General features: G+C 36.9%; 2 protein-coding genes across 2 annotated transcripts in view; both read left to right on the top strand.

Annotated features, from left to right (window-relative positions):
* Positions 1 to 21,589, top strand: part of LOC141442734 (uncharacterized) — a 61,247-nt gene that overhangs the window by 23,907 nt on the left and 15,751 nt on the right. The window contains exons 3-4 of the mRNA XM_074107819.1: positions 19,467 to 19,549; positions 20,154 to 20,312. Of these exons, the coding sequence (XP_073963920.1) occupies positions 19,467 to 19,549; positions 20,154 to 20,312 (242 nt within the window). The remainder of the gene's footprint in view (positions 1 to 19,466; positions 19,550 to 20,153; positions 20,313 to 21,589) is intronic.
* On the top strand, positions 14,851 to 15,182 carry LOC141442975 (uncharacterized). The gene has a single exon (XM_074108190.1). The coding sequence runs from the start codon at positions 14,851 to 14,853 to the stop codon at positions 15,175 to 15,177; it is 327 nt and encodes a 108-aa protein (XP_073964291.1). The 3' UTR covers positions 15,178 to 15,182.

A 21,589-nucleotide genomic window follows, 5' to 3' on the forward strand; every position in this document is an offset into this window, starting at 1 on the left:
TCCACAACCCAAAATAAATATACAATGAAACAAAACGAACACTGCTAAGCAAAACAGCTGCATATAGTTATCTGCTTGTGAAACAAAACTGCGCTAATTATCTAATCTGTTTCCTTGTCTGTCTGTTTGTTACAAGATTGAATTTTGAACTGTATTGGGAAAACTAAAATTTTTACAGTGAGTGTCTATAACTAGAGCCGTAATAATAAAAAATAAAAGAAACTTTAATATTAAGAAGGGATAAACAACTTGCTTTTTGGTTCAATACAACCCTTTCTGTGCGACTTCAACTCTCACTTAGCCAATGTTTAGGGTTCCATGTTTCAAAAAGGAAATATTGGTACAAATATTTGGGGCTAGAATAAAATAAAATAAAAAATTGTTTTGTGTAACATAACAAATTTAATTAAATGGCTTGTTCCGAGATTTTTAAAAATATTTTCGTATAATAATTTTAAAATATAAAATTGTATCTAATACCTTTAAACGAGAAATTATATATATAATCAGAATCTCGGACACGGCTCGAACGATTTCGATGAAATTTGGTATGTGAGGGTTTCAGGGATGACAAATCGGTCTAGCTCGGCTCGGTCTTATTTCTGGGAAAACGCTTATTATCGAGTTTTAGACCGAGAAAACTCAATCACTCAGGTACTTTTAATAAGTTAAATAGCATATAATAATTTACCATTTTCTCCTCATCTTCAAAACTATTAGGTCCAATAATTTTAAAAATGAACCTTCCTTGTGCAAGGTTTGCCCGGATTGCTACCACCATCTTGCTCGCTAATCCTGCCGTGAAGCAGCAGCGCTTGCACTGTTTGTTGTGTTTCGGCGTGGAGAGTAAGACAGCCGGTGAAATTACTGTCACTTGAGGCATACCAATCTTAGGCCTCTAGGTTGGCAACGCAGCTGCAATTCCCCTGGTGTTGCAGATGTTTATGGGCGGTGGTGATCTCTTACCATCAAATAAAAAATATTTCTATAGATTACATTGAAACTTTGGAAGTCTATTGTGTGTTTAATGTAACAGGACATTTCCGTAATGTTTAGGAACCCTTTCCACGCGACTATAACTCGCACTTGTTCGTTTTCTTTACTAATGGCCGGGGTCATCTTATGAGGATGACTTCGGCTCCAAAAAATAAAGGTTTGCTGGTTTTAAAATACGTAACTAAGAATAACTAAATTTTAAATTTACATTTTATAACAAATTACTACGAATAAGCTACTACAATAAATTATTAAAACAAGTTACTACAATAAGTTACTACAATAAATACCTACACTGCTACATTATCACATTTTTAATCTCAACCGTTTCGTCGCAATCTAAAAAAGTGACAGAAATGGCTTGCTTTGTACAATCCAAAGTTGCAACAACATTATCTAGTCGTGTTACGAGGCAGCGACACCTATAGGTGGATTAGTAAAATAGTTCATAGCAAATCTAAATAAATTGGGTAGTTCGTTAAGCTCACACAGCTAATCAGCGTTGTTTTCTAACAGATGGCGCACAACAACAATATTAAAAATATTTTCACTTCTCATGCTCGTACAGTTGGTATTTAAGCTGGATCTAGGCGACATAAAATTGATTTTTATGCTCTAGTGCATAAAGTAAAATTTTCGTCTAAGGCCAATGTAAAGGTAAACCAAAAATATATGGCTATTGTCAAGAGGGCGCTATTGTTCTCATTTATCTGGAAATATTTCAGTATAACATCTTGACTTGTCTACAACGTTTACCTGTTAGCTCTGATGTTAATTTGGCAAGGTTTTGTAGTGAAATAGTTTTATTCCCCAAGCGTTTTTATTCCAGTAGTTTATTATAAATATTATTTACAATGATCCGTTGTTGACTACGAATCGTTTTGGGCATTTTTTGTTATTGTTCAAAGAAACCGCCACAGTGACACTGACAATCATTAAAATTATTGCCAGTGTAAGAAATTAGTTCCAATGAAACTCCGCAACATGGCGAATAGTCATATATTTCTGGTCAGGCTTTAATTTAATTAGTTGTCAATAGCCACAAACAAAAAAGTTTATATATATTTTTTAATTATTTTTATTTTATGTAAAACTAAAAATCAATCAAACCGATCAAAACCAATGAATAAAACCAAAAAAATAATAATTATGTAGCAATGCATGAAAAATAAAATGTAAGTATCTAGTAAAACTCGAGCATCGAACCCATTTTCCCGTCGACGTTTACTTTGACATTTAGTGATACATCACTGAATTATTTAGATTAGGAATTTTATTATTAACTCAGGGACTTTCTACATCCCCTTGTTATATTGTAATTTTATTATCAACTCAGGGACTTTATACTCGTACATCCCCTTGCTATATTTAATGCTGGATTTTAAACTTGTATATTTTTAGTTTAATTTCTAGACACAGGCTCGCGACGTCGAAGTTCCCAAAACGATCCCATAGAGCTTATGGGAACGGAAGCAATGACATGAATGCGTGTGAGCTAACTTTGGGAGCGGCTAACGTGAGCTTGCCTTCGGAATTTAAAAGCTTAATGGTTACTTGACTAACTTGACCTGAAATGTATATTTCAGAATTAAATTATTACTTTTTATTTATGACGGTGGAAGCATTCTACACTTCCACTGAACGTAGATATACTTAGTGTTTAGTTTTGTAACTAAGGGACCCCATACATCCCTGTATTACTATTATTTTTTTGTATTTTTTTCTTTAATTGTATACTGTAGTTTTCAGTATTTTATTAGTAATTATTTTATTTAAAAAAAATTACTGCCAAGTTTCTTGTGGCGCATTCTTCTTGGCAATGATGGTCTTTCCGAAAGGGCTGGTAGTTTAAAAAATTACGTGTAAAAGTGCCCATTTCGGCCTATTTACTGAATAAATGATTTGAATTTGAATTTTGACTTGTCTATCCACCCTCGTCGTACCGGCTCGGGTCGGGTGGCTATATGAACATCTCGGGTCAAATGGCTCGTTTTATGCTCTTGTTGTACACTATCAAGTAATCTCATCCGACGGCGATGTCTTTTTATTAAAGGTCGATGTCACCTAATTGGGTGACATCGGCTCTAAAAATTAAGTCTTTTTGAAGAACTTGACATAAAACTTAAATTTAAATTTACATTACTATAATAAATTACTAAAAATAAGTTACTACAATAAATATTCTTAACCTTTACATCTTGTTCTTATACTAAATAAGTGGCAGAAATACCTCGCTTTGTACAATGACAAGTTTCAACAACGTTATCTAGACATGCTACGAGGCAGCGACACCTATTGATGGATTAGTAAAACTGACCAATAGCCAATCGAAATAAATTGGGTAGTTCGCTAAGCTCAGACATTTAAGCAGAGGGGTTACACGAAACTCGCAAATCGAAGTACGTATCGCACCGTCCCTTTCACTCGCGCATTAAATGACATAAGCGTCAGCGGGATGGCAACATGCGAAGTTCGAGTTTTGCACTTCGTGGTACAGGGCCAGCACGACTTTCAAGAGATGGCGTGCAACAACATCATAAAAAAAATTTTTTTTTATTCAATAATGTATTGTTGGTTTCTTAAATCTTATATTTGGAAAATAAAGGTTTACATTGAGATGAAGCTTGCTCGACTAATAAATACCTTTTCAGTTACTATAAAACCTACATAACATACATAGATAGATACATTTTGAATTTTCATAAAAATCCTGTTTTCATCAGCTACATGTTTATTAAAAAAAAACTGTCATACGAAAAAAACACCAAATTTGCTTATTCAAACTAAAAAAAAACCGGTCAAGAGCGTGCCGGGGCATGCTCAGTGTAAGGTTCCGTAGTTCCCGTCCGTCACAATAGGCGCGCTTAAAAAATTTTTTTTTAGTTAAATAGTTTTTCATAGGCAATTCTTTATTGTATGAACCTATTTCAATTTTTTATTTATTTGAAAGATGATACTTTTAGCGTGATCTTATAGGTACTTTAAGAAAAAAAACAATACAGGCATTGGCGGTAAAATTACAATCTTAGTTTATAAAAAACTTAAAAACTGCTCATTGCAATGAATGCTTAATTTCGTGATTTTTTTCGTATATTTTAGACGTGCGGTTCAAAAGCTAGGGGGGGGGGGGTACGGGGCCTTTTTTTTTAGCTCGGTGTGAATATCTCCGAAAATATTCACTTTATCAAAAAATGGTTATTGCTAACCCCTATTCATATTCAAATACCTATCCAACGATACCCCACAATATAGGGAGGAAGTAAAAAAATCATCCCCACTTTACGTTTAGGTATGGGAGGTACCCTATAAATTCTTTTTATTTTTTTATTTGACTACTGCTCGCGTGACTGATGTATATTCATGCCAAATGATAGCTATCCAGTACCTACTAACGGTCTCTGAGCTTAGCCGCGGACAGACAGGCAGACAGACAGGCCTGAGGCCTGTCTGTTAATGGGTCAATAATAAAGCAACTGTACGGATATTTATTACCATCAAATTTAGGTCTAGATTTTGGACTTAATTTCGCGATTTTCCTGTTATGTTATGCTGTGTTATGTTGATGTAATATTTGACTGTTTTTAGAGTTCCGGAACCAAATTGAAATTAAAAAAAAAAATGGAAAGGTAACGCTTAATAAATACTTTCAACGAAACTTCAACACGATAGGTAGGATATACCGTTTTTGAGTTATTGCCGAAAAACTGCGCTTCTCAACAAAAGGTCGTAAGTGCCGTGAACATACGCTCTTTTAGTGGTAATAGAATTTAAGTCTGTAGTAAGTGTATTTTTTCATAAATGTGGTGCATTTCTTTATTGTAATAGCTACAGAACCCTTCACTGAGCATGGTCCAACATGCTCTTGGCCGGTTTTGTTTAAATTATTTTAAGAGTAAAATCTTGTTGATGCATGTTATTGAATGGAAAAACAATTTGTATCCTTTCTTAACTTATAGAGTTACAAAGGTTTGAAATTCGAGATTATACAGAGAAAGACAGTACATTATAAGTCACATATAACACGACCAAACTAAGTTTAAATTCAACAAGTAGGATACGTAAATTATAGTATTAGCATTTTAGCATTCTTTCTTTTCTATCGCCGATACGCGTCTTACGAATTTTCGTCTCCTGTTGTTGAATTTTAATTTTTTTAACTGTTCTTGTTAAGTGCGAGATACAAACGTAGCTTGGTCGTGTATACAAGTGGTACTTGCCCAATGCAACGAGAAAAGCGTTTTAAAATGAGGCAATTGTATTGATTTACTGAGATAAAAATTACTATTCATTAAATTAAGACCCACTTGTTTGCTCTATTGCCATCCAGTCGAATAAAAAAAAAATGTCAACCGATTTTTTTTCTCCATTAAACATCATTAAGCCGTGGTGGCCTAGTGGTTTGACCTATCGGCTCTCAAGCAGAGGGTCGTGGGTTCGAACCCCGGCTCGCACTTGTGAGTTTTTCGAAATTCATGTGCGGAATTACATTTTGAAATTTACCACGAGCTTTGCGATGAAGGAAAACATCGTGAGGAAATCTGCACAAACCTGCGAAGCGATTCAAAGGTGCGTGCGAAGTTCCCCCCAACGCGCACTGGGCCCGCGTGGGAACTATGGCCCAAGCCCTCTTGTTCTGAGAGGAGGCCTGTGCCCAGCAGTGGGACTTATATAGGCTGGGATGATGATGAAACATAAGCATTTATCATAATAATATATAAGTAGCAAATTAGAAGTTGTTAAATACCGTATTATCTTACTTAAATATGCTTTAATTATATGTATTGTAACACATCGAAAAATCAGAAAAAATACGGGGCATGGGAATCGAACCCGGGTCTTTGTCAAAGCACGTAGAGGCGAACGTTGCTTGTTGTGCTGTGTGCTTGTCTATATATTAGATACACCTAGGATATCTGTTATTTATACGCTTATGGTAAAAAGGGCCGTTATCATTTAAAATGGTTCCGGCTACAAAAATTCCGGTTAGACCGTAATTTAATACGAGCGTCTGATGTTACTAATATTTCCTGACTAGAATTATACTGAGATCATCAGTGATAATTCCTGATTCAAATGCTTAAGATGGCACGACATTAGTTAGTTCTGATCCGCGCCAACGACATCTGTCGAGAAACGGAGGCAAGTAAACTGGGTGGTTCGCAAAAGCACATCCAAGTGTGGGTAGTTCGCAAATGCATATCCAAGTGTGGGTAGTTGGAGTGAGTATGAATAATTCTGAATGACCGAATAGCGTAGTGGTAAGATAGGTGGGGCCGCGGGTTTGATCCCCCGTAGTAGTAAGCAGATATTATGTATGAGAAATCCCCTCCAAGCTCCAAGTTTAGAAAAGAAGAGTACTACTCTTACCTAAAAGGCCGGCAACGCACTTGTGACTCTTCTGATGTTGCAGGTGTGCATGGGCGACGGTAATCGCTTACCATGAGGCGATCCGTTGGCTCGTTTGCCCCCTATATCATAAAAATTAAGACAGTTTTTTTTGTTAATTCCAAGATTCGATTGATATTCGGTTTAATATCCAAATACCTACTACTTTACTTCAAGACGACCAGATGGCCTAGTGGTTAGAGAACCTGACTACGAAGCTTGAGGTCCCGGGTTCGATTCCCGTGTCGGGGCAGATATTTGTATGAAAAATACGAATGTTTGTTCTCGGGTCTTGGGTGTTTACTATGTATTTAAGTATGTATCTATCTATATAATTATATTTATCCGTTGCTTAGTACCCATAACACAAGCTTTGTTAAGCTTACTTTGGGACTAGGTCAATTGGTGTGAATTGTCCCGTGATATTTATTTATTTAGTATTTATGTATATTAATCCGTTGTGTAGTACCCACAGCACAAGCTTTACCTACAATTGTTCCGTGATGTTTATCCCAACTAGTATATAAATTCGAAAGTAATGACTGTTTGTCTGTTACCTCTTCACGCTTATACCGCTAAACTGACTTGAATGAACTTTGGTATGAAGATAGTTTGAGAGTCTGGAAACGACTAAGAATAGTTTTTATCCCGGAATATTGCAAAGTTCCCGCGGGATAGTGATAAACGAGTTTTTCGCAGGCGAAGTCGCGGCCAAAAGCTAGTGCAAATACTAATCCAAGTAGGCTGGATTCAATCTACTAATACAAGTGAGAGTAAAATATGTATATTCCTGTTCAGTGTTCCCCTGGTTCACACGAGGTACGCCCAGAATGCACCTCTTATCCGTGGCCTTAGGGATTACAATAAACGTTTCCACAATATTGACCTCTTTGACGGTAGCAAGGCAACACTAAAAAATCGTATTCGAAAATTCCTAACGGAAAAATAGTAAGCTTTTTTTATTATAAATAGATAAATCGACTTTGGTTGGAGTACCTAAAACAGACCGCACTGACACACACACACACACACACACACACAAACATCATACTAGAGATCATAGTCTTGTGGTCTCACTCACTAACAATATTTGTTGTCTTTCTGTTTAGTACCTAAATCCTATTATAATGTACTGTATTTCTGTTGATGCCCCAAATAAATAAATAAAATAAAATAAAAAATATATATACGAAACCAGTGGTTAGCTGGGTAACCAAAGGCCCTGCAGCAAAAAAGGGCCCCAACTGAACTATATAATGCTTTGTTCCGTATTCCGAATATTCTGAATGTGTCAGTTAAGTCAGAGTACGACGGACCCCCTGAGCTTGGGGGCCCCGGGCACTGCCCCGTCTAGCCCTCTGGCAGCTACGCCACTGTACGAAACTCTAATTTGGATATCGTTATTTTTCTCACGATGGTTTCCTTCGCCGTAAAGCTAGTGGTACAGTCAACGTCATAAATAAGTGATCAATTTGTACCTTGTCACTTTAACGTCATGTTTGAAAAGCCATACGAAATTGTGTAGCGACTGAAAGCGACTAGGTACAGAAATGATCACTTATTTATGACGTTGACTGTACCTAACATCGGACATAATTTTCGGGGAACTCAGATACAGATCCAATGGATAGTACCTAATTTGTTTTTCACATTTTTTTTAATTTTTTAAGTTGAAGTCAACGGAGATAACTGTTAATAACTTTAAACAAAGTTATTTACAACGGTCATCTCTTTCGAATTCAACCTAAAAAATTGTTAAAAGTAGTCTACTTATGATCTACATACTACTTCTGTATAATCACAGGTAGACCGTGCAATTTAAAAAATACGTCTCATCTCGTAGTCTTGGTTTAAAAGAACGTTAGCTTCTTTGGAGAGAAGGTTAGTGACATCTGTTGGCGAATTTTTACTGTTTAAAACGGTGCGCTGGTTGTTCGTAATTTCCTAGTGAGGGTAGTTCACAAATTTATATGGGGAACTAACAATCTATATTTCGTTTTGTATTTTTTATTTTGTATGGTATGTACGTTTTGTGGAAAAAAACATAATTACCTGTAATTAAATATTTAAAATTAAGTTATTTATGTATTTAGCGCAACACGAAAGAAAAAGTAAAAAAATATCCATTTTAGTCATATTTTTTCAATGCTAAAAAGGGGCAAACTGTGTTAATGTTTATTTGTATTTAGTCAGGGATAATATTTGGATCTAACAAATCAATCCAGTCAAATAAAAAAAAATCTAGACGTCCAGCTATCTTAATACCAAATTTCATTCAAATACGTCCAGCCAAACACACAAACTTTCACATTTATAATATTACTAGTGATTACCCGCGGCTTCGCACACGTAAATCATTAGGTCCTGCAGCTGAATTGAAATACCGGGATTTTTTAAAAATTCCCGTGGGAATTCCCGAAAATTAAATCGTTGTTTTCATTGACGTTACATTAAAATAATCATGGTCAAATTTCATGACTAAGCCCAGCGGTTATTAGTTCGAGATTTTATCTCTATCCCGTGGGAACATCGAGATAAAAAGTATCCTATGTTTTAATCCAGGTTATAAACTAACTTTTTGTCAAATTTCATCAAAATCGGTCCAGCCGTTTCAGCGTGAAGAAATAACAAACATACTCACTCACAAACTTTCACATTTATAATATTAATTTGCAAAATTTAGTGCCGAGGTCGTTCGAGCGACATCGGTTACAAAAATTGGTTAAGGCTATGCCTTCAGGACTCAAATTAAGTTTGACTTAAAGTAAGACCTGCCATTATTAATAAATAATATTATTTATTAATTAAGTTCAAAGAATAATTTTATTATTCATTAAACAGTAAAGAAAAAGAAGATTATTACAAGCTCAATCATTTGAAGTCGCAACAACGATAGTTAGTTTTTTCAGGAGACAGCGACATCTGTTGGCAACTGCTCCAAACTAAATTAGAATGAACTAAGTGAGGGTAGTTCACAAAACTTGCAGCGCTTAGTTGCGCTTTGGCCGTTGTGCAATCGTTGCTCAGACAGTAGAGTTTTTTAATGTTTGTTTTCAGATAATACTTATTAATGATTGACAATGATGACATCTGACTTCTCTTATCTCATATGTCTGCAAATAAAAAATATTTCTTATCTTAATAAGTATTTAAGTAGGTGTATCTGTTGCCTAGTAGCCGTAACGCGCTTTATTTACTTTAGAACTAGGTCAGTCAGGTCTCAGGTGCCACGAGAGTTGAAGTGAATGATTATACACACAGCTATAGAAATAAAAACTGATTGCACAAAAGGAGAATGAATGAAATGAATGAGTGAATGTAAAATCCTGCTGTCATTACACGACATGTTCTTGTGTGCGTGACCTCAACTCTGGTGTCACTACCTATAGTCGTGGTAGCTTAGTGGTTTGACTTATGATTTCTCACGTAGAAAACCGTAGATTCACCGGGCTCGCACTTCTGTGTTTTTCGGATTTTTTTTCAAGTAATAGAGTGACATCTGTTTGCAACCGCTCTCCACTAAATTAGTAGTGAACTAAGTGAGGGTAGTTCACAAAACATGTAGCGCCAAAGCTTTGCTTTGGCTACAGTCCTTGCTCACAGACAATAAAGGTTCGAATTCAAATTAATATTGAACACTTTCCACCTGACTTCTCTCAAATGCCATCTGTATACAAATAGAAAATCTTTAATCTTTTTAACCAAATTCAAAAGGAGGTTCTATGTTCGACTGTAGGTATTTTTTATGTACTTTCACCGATTACTACAGTCCTTCTACGTCAACTACAGCGCAAGCCATTCTGAGAGGTTACTCGCGCCCAGCCGTAGGACGTATTTAAGTCAAGATTGAACTATAAGGTCAATCAAGTTTTTAGGGTACCTATGTTATTCTGTCGCGTAATTCAGGAGACATCAGTAATAATAATAATAATAATAAGCATCTTTTATTCCTTAATACAATTAAACGATACAATTTTGAAATAAATTTACAATTTCACAATTTCATTTGATAATTAAATACTAGATAATAATTGATTTGATAATATAAATTAAAATAAATTAAGTATTTGACTTATTAATAAAACATTAAATTTATAATTTCAATTTCTCGGTTGGTATATAAAAGATTAGACATCAGTAATACACTTTCTTATAAAAATGTTTGTAGTGTATGCACAGGAGATGAGCAATAAGGGCCTTTTGCCTTGAAACTATCACAACTCCTTACTTTTAGTGGGTTTGTACCGTAAACTGCTTCAACTTTGCCCTCTGGCCCCAACATTGCCTGAGTTGATTTAGAGTCGATAACTTAGGACTCTTATTGGTTTTAAACTTTTATCTACACGGGAATTATTATTACGGGGAGACAAAAATTTAAAAACCTAAAGGGTGATAAGTTATCGACTCTAAACCGAATCAGGCAATGTTGGGGCTAGAGGGCAAAGATGAAGCAGTTTACGGTACACCATAAAATTATACTTTTAATAAGTAACTCAGGAGACGTTGTCATGGCAACAAACTACACTAAAATTTGACTGACCCAGTTATATTTTTGTGATTAATTGCCGATGCTGCTCGAACAACATCAGCTTCAAAAATTAGGTTTAGGCTAAGCCTTGAGGGTTTAAATTAAGTCTTACTTAAAGTAAACCTAAGCGGTGTATTAATAAATAATTACATTACTTAATAATACTGACGAATCAATAGGATTGTAATACTCTGGATAATTTTAAGTTGCAGTATCGTTAAGTTAGTTCATTCAAAAGACAGCGACATCTGTTGGGGGTGCATTCAACTTAACAAAAAAATGACTAAGTTCGGGTAGTTTGCAAAAATGTATACTAGTGAGGGTAATTAGCGGAACTTGTTTGACGAACCGGTTTTTACAGAAATCTCGCGAGCTTATTTGGGTAATTATTTGAGGTGTAAGATAAATGTTACAGAAATAAAAACACACATTTTGATGTGGTCTGTTTTATTTTGAACATAAGGATATGTACCGATAAGATGCTTTATATTATAAGAGATCGATAAAGTTTATTTTGGTTAAAAAAAGCAAAAATCCAATTTTAACGGTAACGAAAATGAGCATCGAGACCACGAAAAAGAACATTTTGTTTATTTAAAATCTTATAATTGTACTATTTGAATGAAAATCCGATCATAATGAGAAAACGAATAAGCATTATTTAATTAATCAGGTATCAACAGAAATAGACAATCGATATCTATATAAAAAAAAATTAAAACTTGACCACGAAAATGACGACTTCAAATTGTCATTTTTGTAACCTTTTAAATACTATCTAGAAATTACTTAATTAAAGTAAGATTAATAACTTCAACTCACAAACCAAAACAGTTTTCAATATCTTCCCCCCGTGCAGGTCTACGGTAAACCAGAACGAAATTATGTTACAACGAAACAACACAACAAAATGCTCCTCTAAATGACGAAGTTTTCTTTTAATATTTAGATATATACATTTCACACGTACATTCAGGGCAAAATAATTCTTGAACCTCTCGCCAGTTAACAAAATTGGCGACGCACTGGTCATAATTCCTATAACCACACCTGGAGCAAATGTTGTTGACGGTCAACCATTCTTCGTTTAAATCAATTAAATCAATAACGGCATAAACGATTACACTGTAAAAAGCAGAAAATTCTATAAAAAGTGTTCTGTATTTTTTCTACTTGTAGGGAAAATCATCTTTTTCGTGGTCTTTAATCAGTTTCGTGGCCCATAGGACCACGAAAATGATGACCACGAAATTGAAAAGCTCTTACTTTCGCGGCTCTGCAGTAAATATCCTATAGGTTTGAAGCAAATGAAATCAATATTGAATAACTTAACTGCAAATGACACAGCACCAGTAAAACATTATATTTATTTACCCAATACTTACCAAGTCGCAACCGTAACGAAAATGACGCTCGATCTTTGACGCAAATCTAACTGAACCTTTATTACATTAATTATAGATAAATAATTATGACTTGCGATAAACATCATACGTTATATTGACGCAGTCTTATTTCCAAAGTTGCTTATAGTTAAAAAAGGATTTACAGGAGGTTTGACCTCTTTTTTTTGTTTAAAATATACTTAATAAGTGTGGCTACGAAAATGATGGTGTATTTTGGAACAACGGGAAATGTAGAAAAAAATAGTCTTATCAATGTCCTAATTTTTTTATGTTTGCATGCATGGTATATCATATTATGAACATTCAATCCATGTTTTAAACAGCAAGTTTTTCTATACCTTGTATTTTTTACAATACTACAAAGTAATCAGGGATAATCCGAACCTGACCGCGTAACTGACTTTTGTGCAGAAAATTTAAGTTATTGTGGAAAAAAAGATAAAATAGAATAAAATGTATTTACCACAAGTTTCAGTGGTAATATCCTAAGCAACTTAAAAACAATAAACGATATATTTCTTATTTTATAACTGAAAATTTGAGTCTGAACACAATTGAACCTCTCGAAATAATAACCCATTTAAACAGCAAATTTTATGTAACTTTCAGGATTCTGAGTTCCACAAATCTATGATCAGGTAGTAATGGGGTTAATAATAAAGAGTCATGGTGTTGTATTGTTTGTATGTTTATTTATACGGTAGTGACGGCGTGCGGGTTCCTGCATGAAAACAAATGTGTCGCATAGGCCGAGATGCATTGCACATGCGGTTGTGAAGTAGTACACAAATAATTGTCATAAGCACCTAATTAAAAAAAGTGTTTAAGGTACAGTCAGCATCAAAGGTAGGGGATCACTTTTTTACTCTGTCGTTTTAACACATTTCTCAAATTCGTTTAGTATTAAGTACGTTGTTGTAAAACGATAAAGTCCAAAAGTATGCAGCTACTTTTGATGCTGACCCTACTAGGAAAGCGAAATTTTTTGGGAGTACACCATAAATAGACGACCAGATGGCCTAGTGGTTAGAAAACCTGACTACGAAGCTTGAAGTCCCTGGTTCGATTCCCGCGTCGGGGCAGATATTTGTATACACAATATAATTTATACGTAGTTAACTATTTATCTAGAACATAATAATAAAATTGTATCTACTTGCAGTGTAACTTAAGTAATTAGATTAATTAAATGTTATTAAGATTAAAACATATCCTTAATTTTAAACTAGAATTTGTACGTCACATAGTGACAAAAACATGTGAAACTCTTTCTTTCTTACCACAAAATATGTAAGTACCATGTTTTTATGCAAATAAATGATTTTTGTGATTTACTAAATACACTGGCAAAACATTATTCAGTAAATCTTTAAATTCAAACTATGACGTTTCTAATGTTGTTTTTATTCAGTGAACGCCCTCTTGACTCAGTTCCTACGGCATGGTAGGTACTCAGTTTTTAGGTCGATCCGAATGACGCTCGCGTTGCGCAAACGCAGAACCTGTTTGACTGACAGGGGCGATACTTTCATACATCATTTTATACCTGTTTGACTTTATCGACGGTGTTGCTAGGCTTAAGAAAAAACTAACAATCATCCCAATATTGTAAATACAAACTGAGACATGGATGCACAGAAAAACTAGAAAAAGAGACCAGCATTGGAAATCAAACCCAAACGTCAAGGTATCATTACTGCGTGAGTCTCGGTTGTGGTGTTGACTATTAAATATTATAAATGCGAAAGTATGTGTGTGTGTGTTGTTCCTCCTTCACGCTAAAACGGCTAGACGGATTTGGATGAAATTCTGGGCGTCTGGAATAACACATAGGCTACTTTTTATCTCGATGTTCCCACGGGATACGGATAAAATCTCGAAATAATAACCGCTGGGCCTGAGGGTTATGTAACCCTTATTCGGGACATGTACGAAACTGTAACTACCCAAGTGAAGAGTCCAGCGGGGTTGGGTGAGAGGTTTGTGCTTCGGGTTGGAGTACACCAAGGTTCCACTCTCAGTCCACTATTATTTAACACCACAATGGACCATCTGACAAAACGTTGCCAAAAACCCTTGCCGTGGAACATTCTGTACGCAGATGATGTTGTCCTAGTCTCAGACGAGATAGAAGACCTGCAGCAGAACTTCAACTCTTGGATCCTAGCACTCGAAAGTAATGGCCTGAGAATAAGTAGGAAAAAGACCGAGCACATGTCCTGTGTATTTGATGACACTACGGACCCTGACAGCTTAAGTGTGTCCATCGGAACAACACCAGTGCCTACGGTGACTCAGTTCAAATATCTAGGCTCAATAATCAGCAATGATGGCAAAATTGATAGTGACGTCATGCACAGAACTACGACTGGCTGGCTGAAGTGGCGACAACTCACAGGTGTCATGTGCGACAAAAAAATGCCAATTACCGTCAAAGGCAAAATGTACAAAACAGCCATACGACCTGCAGTGTTGTACGGTACGGAATGTTGGGCGACCAACAAACAACACCTCAACAAACTACACACTGCAGAAATGCGGATGCTGCGCTGGTCGGGGGGTGTTACACTGATGGATAAAGTTCGGAACGAGTACGTGAGGGGCAGTTTCAGGGTTGCTCCAATAATAGAGAAGGTCAAGGAGAAACGCCTCAGATGGTATGGTCACGTTCAGAGACGGCCGGAAGACCACATCGTTAAGCTTGCCCTAAATTTGCCAGTGACGAAGCGAGGACGTGGAAGACCACCCTCCACTTGGCTGACGACGGTCGAGAAAGACCTCAAAGAAGCAAAACTAGACGCGAGCACGGCACATGACCGTGCGAAGTGGAAATTGCGGACAAGGAAGGCCGACCCCAAGTAGATGGGATAAGGTCTAGCCCGGATGAATGATGATGATGGGCTTAGAGTCATGAAATTTGGTATGTAGGTAGCTGGACGTCTGGAATAACACATAGGCTACTCATCTCGATATTCCCACGGGATAGGGATAAAATTTGTGACAGTTGTTCTTTACACAACCTAATGAAGAGCACGATATAAATTTTGGGAATTCCCAGGATAATTTTATAAAATCCCGGAATTCAATTGTTAAGGTCGAATAGTTTAGGTACGCGTGCGAAGCCGCGGGTACACTCTAGTACTATTATAAATGGTATTTCTGAACCAGTGAACGACCTTGTCGGAGGTACCTACGCGTAAACTAGATCCAGCTTGACATCTATGTACTAGACTACATGTTTCTTACATGAAAACGGCGCACAAAAACAGTTCACAGCGCGGTTTTGTGAACAGTTCACTAGTCTGTTGACGTCCGTGACAGCAGTTGTGTCAAAGTAATATTGATGATCATACATCGTTATCGCGGGAGCAAAAACGATTTGACAGTACTGAAAGAATATGACAAATAAGCAATAACAGAAGTGACACTTTAATCAAGCCACACTTTATGCCTGAGAGTTCAAAATTGATTAGCTTTATTTCTAACATCAGACCACCATACTTGACTTGATTGATAGTAGGTACATACTTACTTAAAAAGATTAACTACGCAATCGCAACGCAAACTCTTCAGTCACTTTCCTATTTGAATTGTCATTTATTAATTATTCGTAATAATAACTGTGTTAAATATAATGACCCGGATAACTCACGTCTGAAATCGAGTTTAGCTCGACATATTTCGGGCTAATCCGTAGCGTGAGCGGCGGCGCGCATTGCGCGTGTTGCAGCAGCCGCTGAGTCGCGTTGCTCCGAAGACGAAGGGCTACGGATTAGCCCGAAACATGTCGAGCTAAACTCGATTTAAGACGTGAGTTATCCGGGTCAATATATTTAATATGAGTGAGTCTCACGGTAGTTTCATGTTCAAAATAACTGTGTTCACAACATAAAATTACCTAGCGCTTTTAAAAATGCCGCGAAGGAAAAAACGTGCGATTAATTTGCGGAGTTATGGCTAAAGGATTACCCCGAATTACGAGTACAGGGTCGCGATACAAAATTATGTTGCTCTAAGTGCAACTTTAGTTTCCGTCAAACACAATCTTCTGCGGAACGACATTTCAACTCGCAATTTTAACTTCTTAAATGGTTAGAATTTGTAGGCAGAATACCTATATCCGTTTTACTAAATAGACATTCTGTTTTATCTATTATTTAACTGATTTGTTTTGGCTCCCGCGATAACGATGTATGCTGATGATTGATGCGCCGCGCGTTTTGCTCCAAACAGCCAGTCTAGTGCCGTAAGGTAGGTACATAGATGTCGATGGATCCAGCAGTTGGATTAAAAGTCCGGGATTTTACTAAATCCCCGAAGGAATTTTCAAGTAGGAAGACGCACGCGCACGGGTCACTCCAGAATTAGTAGTCGGGGTATGCCTGACATGTTTCGAACCAATCAATAGTTACTTGTCAAGAAGATGATACATGGAACATGGGTGACGTGACCCGTGTATTTTAGGTACCATCAGCCAAATAAGTCGTCTATCATTTTATAAACAAGTTCCGTCAAGATCAAGTCGCTAAAGTCGAACTTTCAAGTTGACAGACACGTCTATTGGTATCTTTGGCGTTATTGTTTTGTGACATGCAAACGTTTAGCAACTTTAGGGTGGTAGACCATATACTTATTTGGCTGATGGTAGGTACTTAAGATAATAATCTAGTTTTGTGCGTGGGTGTTGAGTAGCTGTGTGTTAATGCAGTTTGATAGCGCACTTGTAGTGCATCGTGTAAGGTTTCCGCAATGACCTTGGCCGTGTGGCTTGCGGCTGCTCCGTCCATGTATGGATATGTATGTATGTCATGTAATTGCACCTGCCTCCTCGAACTCTTTAGATGTCATTAAGATCTAGTTACATAGCGCTCACACGGGTGAAATTATGCCTTAGTTAGTTGTTTGACAAACTCTGTTGTTAATGATTTCATCCCAGCCTATATACGTCCCACAGCTGGGCACAGGCCTCCTCTCAGAACAAGAGGGCTCTCAAGCAGAGGGTCGTGGGTTCGAACCCCGTCTCGCACCTCTGAGTTTTTCGAAATTCATATGCGGAATTACATTTGTTGATGATTATCTTAATAAAATAAGAATATAAAAAGTCCATTTTTTAAATAAAACAAACAACAAAGAAATAGTACCTGGGCGACCGAGCTTTGCTCGGGCTGAAACTCGATAATAAGCGTTTACCCAGAGATAAGACCATGCTAATCGCTTTGTCATCCCCGAAAACCCCCACATACCTCATCGAAATCGTTGGAGCCGTTTCCAAGTTTCTGATTATATATACAAGAATGGCTCGTTTAAAGGTATGTAGAGTGTAGAGGTCTTTTTTCAATCAGTAGAAGAAGTGGATGGGCGGTACAGTGCCCAAAATAATCTACACATGACTCTAGTGCCACAGTATATAATATATAAGCTAAAGCTTAGCTTATATATACCTACACTGTGCTAGTGCTAAGGTAATACGTAGAGCCTGGGCAAGCTATATAACTCTACAGTTATATTATAACTACTTACTGTTATATTTAGATTAAGATTTCATGTACAAACTTTTTTAACACTAAATAAATCAATTCAATGAGGGCTATCGCGTATGAATTCGCCGCTAGAGGCGCTAGTGTACCGTGAGGTTTCCGAAATGACAAATCTCATAGTTTTTGGGTGAGCTACGCGGGTTTATTTATAATTAGAATAATTTTGTGAATATTTTGCATTACCTGAAATTAATTATGGCAATTATGCGATAAGGGGCAATGAATGTCTGTGTTTTGAGACAGTTTTGTCTTTCGGAAACTTTTGTCATCCCGTTTTTTCCTAACAAAACGGGACTACGCAAGACTGTGGTTGCTCGATATTTTTATGGTACGGTTTTAAGATGTATTAAATATGATTTTAATCAAAAAAATTTTTACGCCCGTAATAACAGACTTTGAAAGCCACACTTAAACCTCACGCAATAGTGGCGCCATCTAGTAAGACAAAAAACGATAGCCCTCATTCTATTCTATTCTATTACTGCAAATGTAACGCATATTACGCACGTGGTACGACCTTGTGCAAGGTCCACCCAGATTGCTACTACCATCTTGCTCGCTAATCTTGCCGTGAAGCAGCAGTGTTTGCACTGTTGTGTTTCGGCGTGGAGAGTAAGACAGCCGGTGAAATTACTGGCAATTGAGGTATCCCATCTTAGGCCTCTACGTTGGCAACGCATCTGCAATTCCCCTGGTGTTACAGATGTTTATGGGCGGTGGTGATCTCATACCCTCAGGAGACCCACTTGTTCGTTTGCCATCCAGTCGAATAAAAAAAATGTACGTGATTTGACGTTAAAATACAGTGTTGCCAAATTATTCAGTTGCACACTTAGCTTGGCCAGGCTCTTAGTGTTTAGATAATTTTGAACACCACAATTGCTCACCTACTGCTGCTGATTGTTCAACAGGCAGGATGCTAACACAATACCCATCTAATCTAGGATGCTATCTTTACGATGGCTATATGTAGCTCAGAGATATACCTAAACGGCCCAGGCCGATTCTGCCTCAATGAATCAATTGACTCAATGGCTCCTAACATGCGAGCTATAAGTATCTGCTCTACTCTTTGGCCTCTCGCCCCGTTTGCCCACACACACGTACAAACACACGACGTACTTTATTAAGATCAGGTGAAAAATTCAAGTAGAATTATAATATTTCTACAAATAAACGTAATTTTGTTGAGCCCGTAAAAAGGAAATCGTAAAATTTTCTTTAAAAAAATAACTATTGAAAGAAAAAAAAGAAAATACAATTATTTAACGTCATTAAAAACATAATACTAGTTCTCCTTTTTTTGGAGTCTGTTGAAAATTATTAGTTATGTTTATAGAAGTTTATTTCTCAAAAGAAATTGTTACATTTCACTTAATGAGAACTTATACTTATGTACAATTTATACCAGTGAGCACCGTGAGGAAAACAATACTTAAACAACTAAAAGAAATGACTCAATTAAACCAATGTCGACACCACGGTACCTATACCTACCCTTACCTCACTCAAGGAACTTATAACTGCGTCAACCTACAGACACTAAGTACCCATTTAACTCATAGTATTAGTTGGTTTCTTCATGAAATAAAATGGCGGCTTGTCTTGTTACAGACGATGGTGCGTGTCGTGTCTGTGGAGCACGGCCACGGCCATGCTGTACCGGCTGCTGGCGAACCCACTGCCGCAGATCACGGGTAGGTTCACCTCGTCATCACCATCACATCGTCGCATCATTTAGGTATTTTCAAAGTCAAAGTCAAAACATCTTTATTCAAATTAGGCTATAACAAGCACTTATGAGTTAAAAAAAAATCTACCACTTCGGAAAAACCTCTGTTCAGGAATCCGGCAAGAAACTCAACGAAGTATACTTTTCTTGAAACAGATTTATATTTATTAATAGGTATTACGAGATATCTATAGATCACAAGTATACAACTTTATTTTTAACACAGTATTTATGTATTTCCGCATTACATCTATCATTACATTACAGTTAGATTTAGTTAGTGTTTACTTTTGTAACTAAGGGACCCCATACATCTACTTTCAACAACTTTAGGGTGGTAAACCACATATTTGGCTGATGGTACCTAAGTTTTCCTTTCACGATTTCACTTTCGATTCACGATGTGCCCTATAAAGCTAGGAATATCGACGAATGCGTGCTCTAATCGATCTGCCGTATGTTTCTCAAGCACATCCTGATATGCCTCAACTTTTAGGCATACCATGAAATGGCGTCATTTCATGATATGCCTAGGAATTTCGTGATCTGGTGGATTTTACGATCGGCAGTCGGCATATCGAAACTAAATGGTGCTTCTGCAGCGTCGAAGCCGCCCCCGCGTGCGGCGGGGCGCGACCACCTGCACCCCGAGCCGCGCGTGGAATGCGCCGTGCTGCACCAGCCCGCCCTCACCCACGCTGATGTCATCTTCGTGCACGGACTATACGGTAAGCAACCCTAAAGCCGAGTTTAGACTGAAAATACAAACTGAAATATAGATGCACAGAAAAAACAGAAAAATAAGACCATCACTGGGAATCGAACCCAGGTCCTCGGTAATCCGTACCGCGTGCTATACCGCTACACCACTGATGGTCAACGGTACGGTGAAACTGATTGTTTTTTTTTTCAATTTCGGTTTTACGGGATGACCGTAAAAGTAAAAATTTGGAATTGAAATAAAAAATACAAGAGAGTATAGAGTTATTGTATTGTATTGTATTGTACAAAAAGATTCCAAAAAACCAATCTTAATTTGATTGCTTAGAAACGATATCTCTTGTCCGGGTGAGCGGTTAGTTCCAAAGGAATGCCGAAAAAGTTTGAGGGCTTACGGCATAGATGTCGCTAGCGTCGCTGCTTAAGTGACTAAGTAAAAAACACAAGAAGAGATATAAGGTGCATAGGGAAATTCGTGTCGGTACCGTTGACCATCAGTGGTGTAGCGGTATAGCACGCGGTACGGATTACCGAGGACCTGGGTTCGATTCCCAGTGATGGTCTTATTTTTCTTTTCAATTTCGGTTTTACGGGATGACCGTAAAAGTAAAAATTTGGAATTGAAATAAAAAATACAAAAAGATTCCAAAAAACCAATCTTAACGAGTTTAGACTGCCAACTGCAAAGAAGAATCGTGCAAGTTGCGGTACATTGCGAGGCCGCAAAGCCAACGAGTTTGTGGTGGTCAATCGAGCGCCGCAATGTAGGGGAAACTGTTGTACCTCGGCCATAGTTTTACCTCGGACAGTCTAAATTTAAATGTTCCCGCGTTATTTTAATATCATGTGCTATGTCATTTGAACAGTCGGCGGGAAGTATCGAAGTAAAGTTAGTAACGAAACGCAACCGCTGAATGAGCTGTGTTATGTATCATGAAAATAAAAATCCTTTTACAAAAGTACCATTTTTGAACTTTAAGTAAATGAAGCTTATTTATTTAATGTTTTAATTTTTCGTATTAAAATTCAATATAATAGGGCTGTTTCAGCCTAAACCTAAATCGATGTGCGTTTTGGACGCATTTTTACCTAAAAACTGGCTACGTTGTACCTAGGACACTAAACATACGTTGTACCTTGGCCAATGAAATTTAATAGTAAAAACTTTAAATTAAAATTAAAAAAATAAATTAAAAAATAAACATTAAATATTTTCTTGACAAAAAAACACGTGCCCAAGGTACAACCTCGAATGTCCAAGGTACATCAGGGGTGCTGAATGAAC

This window comes from Choristoneura fumiferana, chromosome 26 (assembly GCF_025370935.1).
Source record: "Choristoneura fumiferana chromosome 26, NRCan_CFum_1, whole genome shotgun sequence".
Classification (NCBI taxonomy): Eukaryota; Metazoa; Arthropoda; class Insecta; order Lepidoptera; family Tortricidae; genus Choristoneura; species Choristoneura fumiferana.

Bases quoted from the DNA above. Each gene is read 5' to 3' on its own strand.
- LOC141442975 (XM_074108190.1), top strand. From the start codon at position 14,851: ATGCGGATGCTGCGCTGGTCGGGGGGTGTTACACTGATGGATAAAGTT.